Genomic DNA, 16056 nt, shown 5'->3' with positions numbered 1-16056 from the left:
TATCTGTGAAACCAATGTCACTATAGAGTCACATATGTGGGCGTACTGTATACACAGTGGTAAATGAGATTCTTTCTCCCTTCTCCATGTCCTCATATTGTTAAATACTATGGGGGTGGGATTTAAGATGGTGATTGATGGAGGCTTCACCTCTTGTTAGCCCAAGCCCATTCATGCCATGGACACAGGATGGAGGGATGTAACACAGCCTGTGATTGGCACAACCTCCCCCAGATCTCTTTACAGTGTGAACAAAGTGAAAGCTATTATCAGTCAACCTAAACTCCATCTGTACCATGTTATTACAAAAAAGTAACAATCATTTTGAAATATGTTTTTTTTTTTATTATACTTTAAAACAGTTTGTTGCTAAATACAGATTCATACATCAGCAGTACTAAAAATTCCCCCCTCAGAACTTTCCCTGAGGACATGAAAGACCTTAAAAACATCATGTGACCTCTGAACAGCAATGATTAAATAAGCTACTAAGACATTTTTTGTTATATTACATTAAATACAGTGACATGATTTATATACAGTGCCTTGAAAAAGTATTCATACCCTTTGAAATGTTCCACATTTTGTCATGTTACAACCAAAAACGTAAATGGTTTTCAACAAATAAATATTCAAAAAGTGTGGCGTGCATTTGTATTCAGCCCCCTTTACGCTGATACCCCTAAATAAAATTTAGTGGAACCAATTGCCTTCAGAAGCCACCTAATTAGTAAACAGAGATCACCTGTGTGTAATTTAATCTCAGTATAAATACAACTGTTCTGTAAAGCCCTCGGAAGGTTTGTTAGAGAACCTTAGTGAACAAACAGCATCATAAAGGCCAATGAGCATACCAGACAGGTCTGGGATAAAGTTGCGGAGAAGTTTAAACAGGGTTAAATTATAAAAAAATATCCCAAGCTTTGAACATCTTATGGAGCACTGTTCAACCCATCATCTGAAAATGAAAAGAGTATGGCACAACTGCAAACCTACAAAGACATGGCCGTTCACGTAAACTGACAGGCCGGGCAAGGAGAGCATTAATCAGAGCAGCATCCAAGAGGCCCATGGTAACTCTGGAGGAGCTACAAAGATTCACAGCTCAGGTGGGAGAATCTGTCCACATGACAACTATTAATCGTGCACTCCACAAATCTAGCCTTTATGGAAGAGTGACAAGAAGAAAGACATTGTTGAAAGAAAGCCATAAGAAGTCCCATTTGCAGTTTGCGAGAAGTCATGTGGGGGACACAGCAAACATATGAAAGAAGGATCTTTGGTCAGGGGAGACCAAAATTAACCTTTCTTTTGGCCTAAGAGCAAAATGCTATGTGTGGTGGAAAACTAACACTGCACATCACCCTGAACACACCTTCCCCATCGTGAAACATAGTGGTGGCAGCATCCTATTGTGGGGATGCTTTTCTTCAGCAGGGACAGGGAAGCTGGTCAGAGTTGATGGAAACATGGATGGAGCCAAATACAGGGCAAGCTTAGAAGAAAACCTGTTCGAGTCTGCAAAAGACTGACCAGCAGGACAACGACACTAAACATACAGCCAGAGCTACAATAGAATGGTTTAGATCAAAGCATATTCATGTGTTGGAATGGCCCAGTCAGCTTCAGGTTCCAGCGCTGCATGGAGTAGCTGAATCCTCTCATGGCTCCCGCAGACCTCGCCTGAAAGCCAGCATACAATGCCACCAGGACATCGGCAAATCCTGCTGTCATACAGCCCAGCTCCCGCTCTCCATGGATCGCTTTTCCTCCCCTGCAACATGAGGACATTCACACTGAGTGCATAACTCAGGCAGTAGCTGCTCTCCTGACCCCGACCATCGCTGCCACAGTAGAAAAAGCAGTACAGGCTGGCCTGACATCACAGATCAAAAAGGAGCTGAAAGAGCATACTGTTAGATTCAATGACATAGAGCACAGAATCTCTGACATTGAGGATGAGCTCTATAAGGCTCAAGCCACAGAAGAATCCCAGAACAAAACTAACCAATTTATCATTGAGAAGCTGGAAGATTTAGAAAATCGCTCACGGCGCAACAATCTGCGCTTTATAGGAGTGCCTGAATCCCTTCAATCATCTGCCATTTCAGATTTCTGCACATCACACATCCCAGAAGCCTTAGGCTTCTCTGCCCTCTACATGGTAGAACAAGCACATTGTGTGGGGGCCCCTACCACTGACTGCACATCTCCTCGTCCGATCACTGTCAAATATCTTAATTATGCGGACAAGGCTACCATTCTACAAAAATTCAGACAGTCCGGTCCGGGGGTCAACATCCTAATCTTTGCTGACTGCTCAGCAGATGTCTCTAAAAAATGGAAAGCCATCCAGCACATATGCTCAGAGTTCTTCAAACGCCAAATCAAATTCACTCTTGCATTCCCTTCTATACTTTGGCTTATGTCACTGAACGGGAAGCAACTTTCCTTCCACGACCCATCAGCAGCTGAAACCTTTCTGCACTCATTAAACTCGGAGGCACATATGAACCTTCCTACTAACACTCAACCCAACTAGCGCCCCCTGGACCAACGGAGCCCAAGGAAGGACCTCCCGAAACACCTCAAATCCTCTGGCTTTGGCAATCACTCTGACATTGCTGACGCTACCCCCACCATGGCCTCCACCTCTTATAAAATGTTAGGGTAAATGTATTCTTACTAGGTTTCTCAACCGTTGTTGTTATGCTATGGATATAGTATATTATGGTTACTGACAAGCATTTACCCCTATGGGCACCGCTTTTTCATGCTTTCTCATGGGCTTCACTGGCCACCTCTCAATATGCATGTGTGTTTGAAAACCATTTAATATTTTCCTTCCACTTCACAATTATGTGCCACTTTGTGTTGGTCTATCACATAAAATCCCAATAAAATACATTTATGTTTTTGGTTGTAACATAATAAAATGAGGATAATGGCAATTAAACATTGCATATTTAGTATCACTTTAATGGCTAAAATATTTCAGATTCAGTAGTCTTACCTTTGCACGTTGTACAAGGTGGCCATTTAAATACACCTTATAAGTCTGCACACCCAGTTCTTTAGCTATTCGTAATAAGCGATTTTGAGTGGGTCCCACATATGCTCCTCCAAGATCCACATATTTAACTTCCTTGTTCTGTTAGAAAGGAAAAATAATTCATAGGCTTTTGACATACAGCAACTAAATATTATATATTCTAATTAATAGTCAAGTATTCCACTTCTTGCATAGTCTTTCAAATTTCGATTTTGTGTTGATCAAGGAAGCAGAAAAGTCCAACAAAGGCACAAATTTAAATGTAGTGTAAACCCATTGTGGCTGCACTGTTTTGCCTTTAACCTGTTACACACTACAGTTTATTTTTGTGCAACCCTGCGGGTTGCATGAAGAAAAACTCTCAGCTCCAGTCGGGAGCTGCTGTGCTAACCATGTGAAGGTTAGACAAGTGATCTCCCCCACTGAGCTGTTGTGTTCTGACCAGGGGAAGTTGGACTGCATTGCCAGTTTGAAATCATGCAAGTTCAGCCGAACTCGCACAATTTCTTGTTTCAGATATTTTATTGGTAAGAAAAAATAGGCAGAGTTACAATAGACATGCGACATGTACACATATCAGGTCATATTATACAACCTACAACTCAGCATCCACAGAAAAATTTAACACTTCAACTCTAGGTTGTGGATAATACATGGAACAAAACAAAGAAAAAAGAAAAAACATTCATCCGTTGACCAATACATGTAACAAATTTCCGTACCCAATAAATGAATACGGGAGACCACCAGTGGTATGCACTTGCCCCCTCGACTCTAGAGTGTGTATGGTAGGTATGCGAGTGCCAACCCCGAACCCTAGGGAGCAACCGATAAAGTCTAATCTCCACATCAGTAGCGATTGAGGTGATAACGGGTTGCGTTCTCTTTGAGACCGGAGAGTCGTAGGGAAATTGGACCCATATACTTGCTGGGTGTGGGGGGGCAGGGGGGATAAGTGAGTAATGAGTGTAGCTTAGGTGCGTGGGGGGCATGGAATTCCTGCCGGCATTTATGTAGCTAATAGGGTAGGCTGAACCTGATTATATGGCGTATGATGTATTGGTATTACAGAGTCGAACAGTAGTATACACGGGATCAACAGACGATGGCCATAATGGGGAGAGGCCTCGCACAATTTCTAACCCGCAGCAGTGTGAACCTAGGCTGTCTTTTAACATTTGTTAAGGAAAGATATAAGTCACCTATTAAATGTGTTGGTTTGGGATTGATTCGCTTAAGGAATATAGACTGTTCACTAAAATTAATTTTCCTTGCACACAAATGGGTATTAAAGGTGAACACACTATGTGGAATTGCAAAGTAAACTTGCTTTATTCCTTGGCACAAAAACCGATAGACTTGAATTGTAAGAAAAAGCAGTAAAGAATGATGTCACAGATCAGAAGCAAAGCTAATCTGAAAATCTAATTAGTTATATTGCCATGTAATCTCACTTCCCTTGTACTGCAGCCTGCACTGATTCACAGGACTGAGTAATGTGTTCAAATTCCAGCAGCTGATTAACACAGCAGCAACATAGCTAGACCCTGCCCAGCCTGTCATTCAACCTCACTATTTAGCTGTGTTCAGGCCAATACCTATTGCCTGACACTAGGCTTATTTCCTAGCCCAAGGCTCCAGTCTCTAAGGCAGGCCATAGATGATACATTTGTGGTTACAGGAAAGAAAACTGCTTGATTCCCCTATAAACACAGTCAGTGTTGATGGGGGAATCCCTCCTGTGGAGCTTTGGTGTGGGGAACCATCGTTATCAAGAGAACACAGTAATTATTGCTAGCAGCTATAGCCTGCCTGTACCTTTCTTGTAGAGCCTTATGAGCAGAGAAAGGCCTCTCGTACAGCCCTGCTTCAGGAACCAGTGAGTTTGCAACAGCGGCCGTGAGAGCATGGTGGGGTAGGAGTGCCTGTGGTGTTCTCCTTAACAGGAGGACACTAGTAACAGCCAGCAGTGGTAGTGGAGCTGCAGTCGGTGGCTGTGGATGCAGGCACTCATGGACGCAGGGGTGATGTGGATGCAGGTAGATTGCTGGCGCCGGACACCATGGATGTAGGTACGTGAAGGCTGTAGCAAAGGGAGGAGACTGGTGCAAAGTCAGACAAGCCAGTTCAGATACAGAGGAATCAGGTATATCAGTGATATCAATAAGAATGGTCAAGTTCATGCAGAGGTTTGGCAACAAGAAATCCAGAGAGTAAGACTGAAGAATGATCAAGCAAGCTGAAGTCAGGAATGGAGAGAATCAGCAGAGTTAGGAAGGCTGGGTACAATCAGATCAAGGGCAGGTACTGGAAACAGGATACAGGGGGAAGACTGCAGATCAGACAGCAAAGGCCCTAGTGCATCTGCCCTCCTTACATACTGCCATTTACACCAGTGCTAATGGGTGCAAGCATGCGCATAGGCATTCCCCAAACAAATGAATGAATGAATGAATAACTTGTATAGCGCTACATATGCAAACGAAATCGCCTCAGGGTACTTTTGCTGCCAGTGTCCATCTGGGTTTTCTGAAGAGATGGGTCTTGAGCTTCTTCCTGAAGGCCAGATAGTTTTCTTCCCAGCGGATGTCCGCAGGTAGAGAATTCCATAGCCGTGGTCCTTTGACTGCGAACCTTTGTTCGCCTTTTAATTTATAACAGGTCTTGGGGATGTGGCGGAAGTTCTGGTAGTTAACCAGAGAGTTCGACCTGGGGTGTAGTGCTTTATTTTGTCGCAGAGGTATTGCCGGGATTTTCCTTGTGTACATTTGTGAGTGAGACAGAGGGTCTTAAATGTAACTTGATCTTTCACGCCTAAGCCAATGGAGGGTCCTCAGGGACGAAGTGGTTGACTCCCATGATTTTTTTTCCAGTTACCAGTCTGGCTGCTGTGTTCTGGATGGTTTGTAGAAACTTTGTATTTTGGAAGTCCTAGGTAGAGGGGATTTGCTTAGTTGAGTCGGGAATTAATGATTGTTCCAACTATTGCTGCTGTATGAAGGGGGTGAGTCTGCGCAGTAGGTGAAGAAGGTAGTGGGATCCGCTGACTACTGATCCTATTTGTGCATCCATTGTCATGTTTGAGTCAAAGATGACTCAGAGGCTTTTGGCTTTAGTGCTGGGGGTGATGGGTTGTCCGAGGATGGTGAGTGGTGTGGACAGGGTTTTTGTTTCGGTTTGCATGGAGGAAGAGGAGTTCTGTTTTGGATCGTTGAGTTTAAGGGAGCTCTCCATCATCCAATCATCGATCAATGAGAGACAGTTTTCCAGTGCCTGGTATTGGTCTTTTTTGTTGGTGATGCATAGGTAGAGTTGGATGTAATCCATGTAGGAGTGATAAAGTAGGCCCTGGTTGCTGATGATTTTGAGGAGTGGGCGGAGGTAGATGTTAAAAAGCACGGGTGACAGGGGTGATCCTTGAGGGACTCCACATGTAATTTTTCATGCTTCAGAAGTGAAAGCTCCTAGTTTCTAGTTTCACTTTCTGAGATTGGTTCTCTAGGAAGGATGCAAACCAGGATAAGTCAGAGTCTGCAACTCCCGCTACTTCTGTTAGAAGAGTGAGCAGGGTTTTGTGGTCAACTGTGTCGAACGCTGCACTGAGGTCCAGCAGCACCAGGAGACACGATTCTCCTTCATCTGCTGCTTCGAGGGTGTCATCCCAGATTTTGAGGAGTGCAATTTCTGTCCTGTGGCCAGGGCAGAAACCAAATGGTAGTGGGTCCAAGAGTTTATGAGTGTCCAGATGGAGTTGTAGCTGTTGTAGTACTGCTTTCTCGATCATTTTTGAGAAGGTGTTGAGGCTTGTGACAGGTCTGCGGTCGTTTGGGTATTTGGGATCAGGGTTAGGCTTCTTTAGGAGGGGTTTGATTGTGCCTTGCTTGAGGGAGGTTGGGACAATGACTTGTTTATGAAGTATGTTATGATAGGTGCCAAGATGTCGGTCCATTCTTTCAGAAGTTTTGTGGGAATAATGTCGTTTGGTGATGTGCTGTCTTGGAGGTTTCTCATGATGGTTTTGGTGGTGTCAGTGGTGATTGGGACCAGAGTAAATCTCGGTGGTTGTAGAATCTTTGTGTGTTTTTTGTCTTCTTTTTCTGGCCGAGTGGGGTTATTTGCTAAGTTCTGCTGAATTATTTCCCGAATGGTTGCGATTTTGTCAATGTAAAAATCAGATAACTCATTGCAGAATTCTTGTGTTTCGTTTGCTGGAGACTCTAAACAGGTGGGGTTCATAGTCTGGTTGACTAGTTTGAAGAGTGCTCGAGGGTGGTTTATGACTTTTGAGATGGTTTTGGAGAAATGTTCTTTTTTTGCTATGCAGATGGCTTTGTGGTATCTTGTGGTGAGTGATTTGTAATTTGTGTTTTCCATTGTTGGGTTCCTTCTCTATGCTCCTTCAGCTCTTCTGCGTTCCTGTTTCAGTGATGTAAGAGAGTCATTGAACCTGCCCGAATTGCTTTTGCGGGTGAGTGCTCTGCCTATTGGTCCGACTATGTCTGCTGTCTGTGATAATGCTGTGTTAAGAGAGTTGAGTGTATCTTCAGTTGAGTAGTTTTGGGTTAACACTGCTATTTTGTTGGCTAGTGTAGTTTTGAAGAGTTGTGAGTATAGTTTCTTCTGTGATCTTGTCCAGTGTATTGTCGTTGAGTGTGTTGGTATTTGGTAAGTGAATGAATGAATGAATGAAATACTTGTATAGCGCACAATGCGAACTGAATCGCCTCTAGGCGCTGTGGCGAGCTTTGAACATCTGCTAAAAGAGGAAGGTCTTGAGTTTTTTCCTAAAAGCCAGGTGATTTTCTTCCAGGCGGATGTTGATTGGTAGAGCATTCCATAGCTGAGGCCCTTGGACAGCGAATCTCCGATCCCCCTTGGATTTATACCGGGCTTTGGGCACGAGGAGGAGGTTTTTGTTGGCTGATCGAAGACTGCGGTTTGGTGTGTAATGATTTATTTTCTCCATTAGGTATTGCGGAGCTTCTCTATGCACGCATTTGTGGGTGAGGCAAAGGGTCTTGAACGTGATCCGATTTTTTACGGTTAGCCAATGTGAGCTCCTCAGCGAAGGAGAGATGGATTCCCAGGGTTTTTTTCCTGTTATCAGCCTTGCCGCCGTGTTTTGGATCAGTTGTAATCGCGCAAGTTGATATTGTGGTAATCCTATGTAAAGCGAGTTTGCGTAGTCCAGTCGTGAATTAATGATTGTTCCAACTACCACTGCTTTGTCATTCTTTGGGATAAAAGGGATGAGTCTGCGAAGTATGCGCAGCAGATGGTGAGATCCACTGACTACAGATCCTATTTGCACATCCATTGACATTTGTGTGTCTAAAATAACCCCGAGACTCTTCGCTTTGGTCTTTGGGGAGATAGTCTGCCCAAAGACGGTTGGTGGAGACCAGGAGGTTTTGGTTGCGGGCTTATGATTTGGGTGTAAGATGAGAAACTCTGTCTTTGATTCGTTCAGCTGGAGGGAGTTAGTGGTCATCCAGTCCTCTATTGATTTGAGGCAGTTTTCAAGTTGTTGTTGGTGATCTTTTTTTCCATTGATCCGGAAATAAAGTTGCGTGTCGTCAGCGTAAGAGTGGAAGCAGAGATCTGAGCATCTGATGATTTAAAGGAGTGGGCGAATGTAAATGTTGAAGAAAACGGGTGATAAAGGAGAGCCTTGAGGGACTCCGCAGGTGACTGCCCGAGTTTCGGAGAAGAATTTTCCTAGTTTCACTGTCTGTGACCGATTTCCTAGGAAGGACGCGAACCAATGGAGATCTATGTCTTGGACTCCGGCTACTTCTGTGAGTCGGACGAGTAGAGTATTGTGATCTACTGTATCAAACGCTGCACTTAGGTCTAGTAGTACGAGGAGACACGGCTCTCCGTCATCTGCTGCTTCGAGGGCGTCATCCCAAATCTTGAGGAGAGCTGTTTCTGTTCCATGACCCGGGCGGAAGCCTGATTGCAGCGGGTCCAGGAGTTTGTGAGTATCCAGGTGAAGTTGTAGCTGATGTACTACAGCTTTCTCCATGATCTTAGAAATGGTGTTGAGGCTTGTAATTGGCCTACGGTTGTTTGGATCCTGAGGGTCCAGGTTTGGTTTCTTGAGTAGAGGTTTGACGATGCCTTGTTTGAGGATGCTGGGAACAATCCCTTCGTGGAATGATCGGTTTATGAGGTGGGTTATGGTTGGAGCCACGATGTCGGAGCATTCTTTCAGTAGTTTTGTGGGGATGATGTCAATAGGTGAGGTACTGTCACGCAGTTTATTAATTATTTATAAGTGATGTTTATTTTGAATTTGATCACATGGTGGTCAGTCCAAGGCAATGGCATGTTATCACGTGTGTTAATATCAATGTTTTGTTTGAAGATAAGGTCCAGGGTATGGCCCGAAGCATACGTAGGAGCATTTATCAGTTGCTGCAGGCCTAGTGCTTACAGTTGGTTGATGCAAGCGGTAGCGATGGAGTCCTGGGAGGAGTTTGCCCAGAGATTAAAGTCCCCAAGTAGCAAGATATTTTTGGTTTTCAAGGTCTATGTAGAGATGAATTCAATAAAAGGTGCAAGGAAGTGTGTCTTTGGACCCGGTGGTCTGTAGCACAGTAGTATGTGAAAGGTGTCCCGGGGGGGTTGTTTGACTTTGAAGTGTGAGTGTTTCCATGAATGGCAGTGAGCTCTGTAAACTTGGTTTTGTGAATGTGAGGTGAGCTTTGTAGATCACTGCTAGGCCACCTCCTCTTTGACTGTCTCTGTGCTCAGTTAGGATGCGGTAGTTCTCAGGCACTAACGTGTTTAGAATAGTGTTACAGTCAGGTGTTAGCAGGCTTGATGAAGAGACAGTCTGTGTTGTGTTGAGTGATAAAATCATGAATTTCGTGTTTGTGCTTGACTGCTGATCTAGTGTTGATCAGGGTGCATGATATGTATTGTCCTGGATGTTGTGTTTTCCTGTTTTGTGTGGTTGGTTTCAAATGTGTTCTTAAAAGTTGTTCTTTTTGTAGTATTGTTTGCGTGGTGGTTGGTAATGTTGTAGCATTATTTTTTAGGCTGTAGAGAGTGTCAAATGAATAATTGATGGGGTGCGCGTTATGAAGTGAGTGGCTTGAGGTGCCATGGCACCTCTCAGGCTCTATCCTGGAGCAGAGTTGGCGTGGCGGTGATCGGTTATGTGGTGGTGGAAGGGGTAGCAGCCAGCAGGTGCTGCAGGCTGAGGCAACCCGGGTAACGTCGGGAGGAGATGTCCGTTGAAAAGCTAAAGTAAAAAAAGTTTAAATGTTTAAAAGTCTTAAAGTTAGTAGAATTCTATGTCTGTTTTTTTGTCCAGGGTTTAGCAAGATGGCCGCTGACACTTTCTATGTCATTTTGGCTGGCCGGGTGTAGCAAGATGGCCACCGTCAGCACAGGAGGCCGTAAGATGGCAAACAGCCAGATGTATCCAGCAATCACTCAGGCAGACTCAAAAATACAGAGCAGGACCAGAGCAGATGATGCTGATGTACCATCTGTGTAAGCAGGAATACTCTACGGACCAGCAGGTGTAAGGATGGTGCTAGATTGAGGCACAGGAGGCCGGCAGACCACTATTGAGTGGAGCTGATTGCAGCCAGGTTAATCCAGCAGGCAGGCAGAAAAATATAGCAGACATTCCTCTGCACATCTGCTCTGTTATGGCCAACAAGTCTCCTAACACTGCCTATAGATAAGCCAGCCGAGATTCAAGCCATCTATGACCGGCTTTAGCTCCTGCATTCCAGCTTCTCTGTCTATCAACTTCATCTTGTATGCACTTGTTCGCTGCCTGTCCTGAACTTTGGCCTTTCCCTGTTTTTGCATCTTATCCAAAGTCCAGAGCGCAAAGGAAAAGGTTAACCCTCTGCTAACATTATGATAAAGTGCAGATCCGGTACAAATCTAGTTAAGATTTTACAAACATCTTGTAGCTCTCAAAAAAATACAACCCTTTCTCAAGCTCACTTCTTAGGCTTAAGAAAGTAAACCCCCGAAACATGTCACCTTGACAACCCATGGTTCACTGACCAAGCAAGAAAATAAAAAATATGGAATAAAGCAAAGCCAAAACATACTGGGGTTGATTTACTAAAACTGGAAAGTGCAAAATACGGTGCAGATCTGCATAGAAACCAATCAGCTTCCAGGTTATTTGGCACAGCTTAAAGTGGAAGTAAACTCCCCTATATTTTTCAGCCAAGAAAGCTGCCATCTTTGCCTCTGTTTAATCTTCAACTGCTATCTTTCAATGTGCACATGGTGCACATGTGATTTGTTATGACACCAGCCATTGGATGGTTTGATAGTTTGGCTGAGAGCACAGCCAATGTTCATTTAGCATTCCCGGCATGCCTTTTTTTTAACTGTTTAAATCCATGGGTTTACTTCCACTTTAATTGAACAAGCTGAAGTTAGAAGCAGATTGGTTTCTCTGCACCATATTTTGCACTTTCCAGTTTTGGTAAATCAACCCCGAAGTATAAATGTTAATGGAGCCATGACTGTTTTACTTACTCGAATTGTGTGCGTTCGTCCACCAACTCTGTTCTGAGCTTCTAATAGCACCACATTAATTCCTGATTCTTTGAGTAGTTTGGCAGCAGTAAGTCCTAAATCAACAATTGGCATAAATTAGCTATTAACATCTAAAAAAATGTGTATTTAATTCAACACCCAAAAACGTATACAAAAAATATACTCTAAATGTTTGTATATTATCTATGGTATTCACAAATCTGATGTGTCTACTAAATCCTCAGAATATTTGGCTGCGCAACAATACTGTGCAAATAGTTCAAATGTTGTTGAGGAAAGGGCATTGTTTTTTTTCCTTACTATCGTTATTATACTTAAGTCACAATTAACGTCTCACCTGTTTTAATCTCTTTATAGTCCTTTGCCACCACATGTTATTTGTGACTGACATTTGTTTAAAAACTCCATAAAATACACTTTTCGCTCAGGAAAAATACTGTTTTATGGGCTCCAACCTCAGTCCTTTGTGCTGGCATAGCTGAGTAACAGCCATACCCCTCATCAGACACAGAAAACCAAGCGCACTAGGTCTACAGTCCAGTTCACATGTAACAAACGTCAGCCAATTCAACAGGACCAACTTCTGTTGAATGGTCTTTCTGGAAAACTAGCATTCGATCAGCAGTTGCAGCCAATGGCTGCAAGTGCTTATCAGTGTATACTGGCAGTGGTGGTGGGGGGCAGTCCCCCTGTCAGAATACAATAGCACAGTGGGCGATCCCCACATCACACATCTGCAACCAGCTGGTTAAAAGAAAAAAAAAAACTGAACGTATTTCTTATGGACTCCACAACCCTATTACGAAAAACACACAAACAAGAATGCTGTTGTTAGGCGGTCACTAAATGGTGCTAGAGCCCAGTAAGGCAGGCCATACATAGTTTAACCACTTCCCGACCAGCGCACGACGATGTACGTCGACAGCATGGCACGGGCAGGCATATTGGCGTACATGTACGTCCAATATTCGTTGCCGCCGTGCCATCGGGAGCGCGCCGCTGGCGGCGCGCTCCCGCGCTGGTCGGGACCCCCGTGAGTCCAGTCGCGGGGACCCGCGGACTCGATCGCCGCGGGCATCCCCGCGATCGTCTCACGGAGCGGCCGAATGGAGGAAATGCTGTATAAACAACATTTTCCCATTCTGCCTAGCAACTAGTGACGCTGATCTCTGCTCCATGTGATTGGAGCAGAGATCAGTGTACACTAAATGAAAGCCCAACCCCCCCACAGTTAGTAACACACCCCTAGGAACACTTAACCCCTACACTGCCACCCACTGGTTAACCCTTTCACTGCCAGTGTCATTTACACCGGAATCACTGCATTTATATAGCAGTGATTACTGTATAAATGACAATGGTCCCAAAAATGTGTCAAAAATGTCCGATGGGTCCCCGACAATGTCGCAGTCACAATAAAAATCACAGATCGCCGCCATTACTAGTAAAAAAAATAATAATAAAAAATTATTAATAAAAATGCTATAAAACTATCCCTATTTTGTAAACGCTATAACTTTTGCGCAAACCAATCAATAATCGCTTATTGCGATTTTTTTTACCAAAAATATGTAGAAGAATACGTATCGGCCTAAATTGAGGGAAAAAAATGTTTTTTTTATATATTTTTGGGGGATATTTATTATAACAAAAAGTAAAAAATAATGAGTTTTTTTCAAAATTGTCGCTCTATTTTTGTTTATAGCGCAAAAAATAAAAACCGCAGGGGTGATCAAATACCACCAAAAGAAAGCTCTATTTGTGGGAAAAAAAGGACGTCAATTTTGTTTGGGAGCCACGTCGCACGACCGCGCAATTGTCAGTTAAAGCGACGCAGTGCCGAATCGCAAAAAGTGGTCTGGTCTTTGACCAGCAAATTGGTCCGGTCTGAAAGTGGTTAAATTTTGGCCAGTTCAGCAGGAACCATCCGAGATTCAAACTGTGTATAAACAGGCTGAATGTACCAAGTTGATCGATTGAGCAACTTGGGTACAACCAGCATTCCGGGTTTAACCTGAGATTATCACTAGTGGTTGCAATGGCAATGGCTCGCCAGGAGAATGGTGGGAATCTAGCAAATTTCTTTGCAACCTGTGGTTGCAGGAAAGAAATTTACTCCATGTATGGCTGGCCTTAATGAGCTCAGTTACGTAGTTTAAGGTTAAACCTCCTTTCTTCTAATTTTTATGAGTGGTGACAAGTCTTGTTAAACTCCCTTTGGCGAAGAAGTTTTATCCCTATTGTGGGGCCACCAGTACGGTATTTATAAATTGAAATCATATCTCCTCTCAAGCGTCTCTCCAGAGAGAATAAGTTCAGTGCTTGCAACCTTTCCTCATAACTAATATCCTCCAGACCCTTTATTAGCTTTGTTGCCCTTCTTTGTACTTGCTCCATTTCAAGTACATCCTTCCTGAGGACTGATGCCCAGAAGTGGACAGCATACTCCAGGTGTGGCCAGACCAGAGTCTTGTAGAATGGGAAAATTATCGTTTTATCTCTGGAATTAATTCCCTTTTTAATGCATGCCAATATTCTGTTTGCTTTGTTAGCAGCAGCTTGGCATTGCATGCCATTGCTGAACCTATCATCTACTAAGACCCCCAAGTTCTTTTCAATCCTAGATGGAACATCGATACACTGTAAAGATGAGAGTAATAACATACCAGCCTTAGGCACTGCGAAAATTGCTTGATAAACAGGTGACTCCAAGGAAGAGGCCAGAATCAGCTGGAGAGATGATGTTCAGTGTGGAGAGGTTGTACAGCAGATTCCGACAAGCTGGTGCACAGGAAGTGACACACGGTCAGACAGGAAATTACCTCAAAGGAACTGCAAAAGGCTGAGAGGAAGCCACAAAGTTCACAATTGCCTTAATGAGAATCCATAACATAGTATAACATCATCTTGATGTAATGCTACCCAATGTTATACTAAGTTATAATGGGATAAGTTGTTGTTAATACACGGTCTGGTCATATACAGGCATACCCCACTTTTAAGTACACAATGGGGTTTCTTTTCTAAAGCTGGAAAGTGCAAAATCAGGCTCACTTCTGCATATAAATCAATGAGCTTCTAACCCCAGCTTGTTCAATTAAGCTTTGGTAATAAAACCTGGAAGCTCATTGGTTTCTATGCAGAAGTGAGTCTGATTTTGCACTTTACATCTTTAGTAAATAAACCCCATTGTGTACTTAAAAGTGGGGTATGCCTGTATGTTTTTCTTTGATTTCAACTGGGCTTTTAAATGTTTGCTACATTAAAATGTATATTTTAAATGTCTCCTTTTTACATAGAAAAAATAAGAATCATGGCTATTATAGGCTAAATGAGATATTCACAAGACCTTATTAGAAGCCCTACAGAATAACTGTATTGATTCTACTTATAGTCGTGTTATGTGGGAGAATTCACAACCCTAATCACCAACCCATTTTTGATATAACACTTTTGTATTCTTTTGTACATCTTGTGCTTGTTATGTGAACATTTACTGTGCTTTCTAATAAACTTTTGATGTTAAAAAAAAAAAGTTAAGAATCATAAAAACTATCATAATAAGTCATTAGGGAGCAGGTAGTTAAGCTGGAATCTTTTCACATGGTTCCTCTCTTCTGACTGACTGCTCACTTGGGCATAAAGAAAAGAAAAAAAGAGTTCACTGTTTTTCATGCCCAATTTAATCTTGATAGAATGGATAGAGAATAAAATGAAAATTACAATGCTCATTTCATTACTGGACCAGTACTGAAAAACATTAGCTACCTGACAAGTGATCTCACATAGACACATGTGGATAGGATCTGATTCCTCCCACTGCCTTACATGTTCAGCAAACTAATATTTGCAGTCCAATACCAACATTTTTAAAGTGTTGGAATCAGGTTAAGTTTGAAAATACAGTATGTACCATTAAAACTATATCACATCACGTTTATTATAAACATTGTGGTACACAAACACAAAATATATTTTCTGTATTAATTGCTTCAGAAACCATTTAACATAAGACAATGTAACAAAAATAAAAGAATTTGAAATAAAAGAGATCCTAAATATGTCTGCATTTTTTTTTCTAGTGCAAGTGTCTACGTGATAGAAAAAAGAATGTTTGCTTGTTTAATTTCTTTACAGAAACTAACTTAAAATTAGGCAGTTGGGATCATTGCCAAGCAGTATCCATTATAATATCAAGTGGTGAACTAGAAGCAAAGTTCTTATCAAATGTTTTACATGCATGGGAATGGTAGTAACATAGCTTTCTCAGGGCATGAAAAAAATGCAAGCATGCCTCTCTTTGAACTATACTGTCCTTTCATATACTGTAGAAACAAAACATTGTATTTCACAGTTGAGGAAATTATTTTGAATACATATACTCTATAGCACTGCAGCAGAGGCGGCTCTAGACTTTGTGAGGCCTTAGGCAAAAATTAGACATGAGGCCCCACTCACGC

The 16056-nt window shown here is 42.6% G+C and overlaps 1 protein-coding gene across 1 annotated transcript in view; it reads right to left on the bottom strand.

The window, feature by feature from the left end:
• Positions 1 to 16056, bottom strand: part of LOC143982306 (amine oxidase [flavin-containing] B-like) — a 77467-nt gene that overhangs the window by 48697 nt on the left and 12714 nt on the right. The window contains exons 2-3 of the mRNA XM_077480915.1: positions 11576 to 11670; positions 3014 to 3151 (exon numbers count right to left, since the gene is read on the bottom strand). Coding sequence (XP_077337041.1) covers positions 3014 to 3151; positions 11576 to 11670 — 233 coding nt within the window. The remainder of the gene's footprint in view (positions 1 to 3013; positions 3152 to 11575; positions 11671 to 16056) is intronic.

Source organism: Lithobates pipiens, unplaced genomic scaffold (genome assembly GCF_037356315.1).
Source record: "Lithobates pipiens isolate NorthernLeopardFrog02 unplaced genomic scaffold, aLitPip1_a1.2 Scaffold_16, whole genome shotgun sequence".
In the NCBI taxonomy this organism is placed as follows: Eukaryota; Metazoa; Chordata; class Amphibia; order Anura; family Ranidae; genus Lithobates; species Lithobates pipiens.
This window is presented reverse-complemented; position numbering and strand designations above follow the sequence as displayed.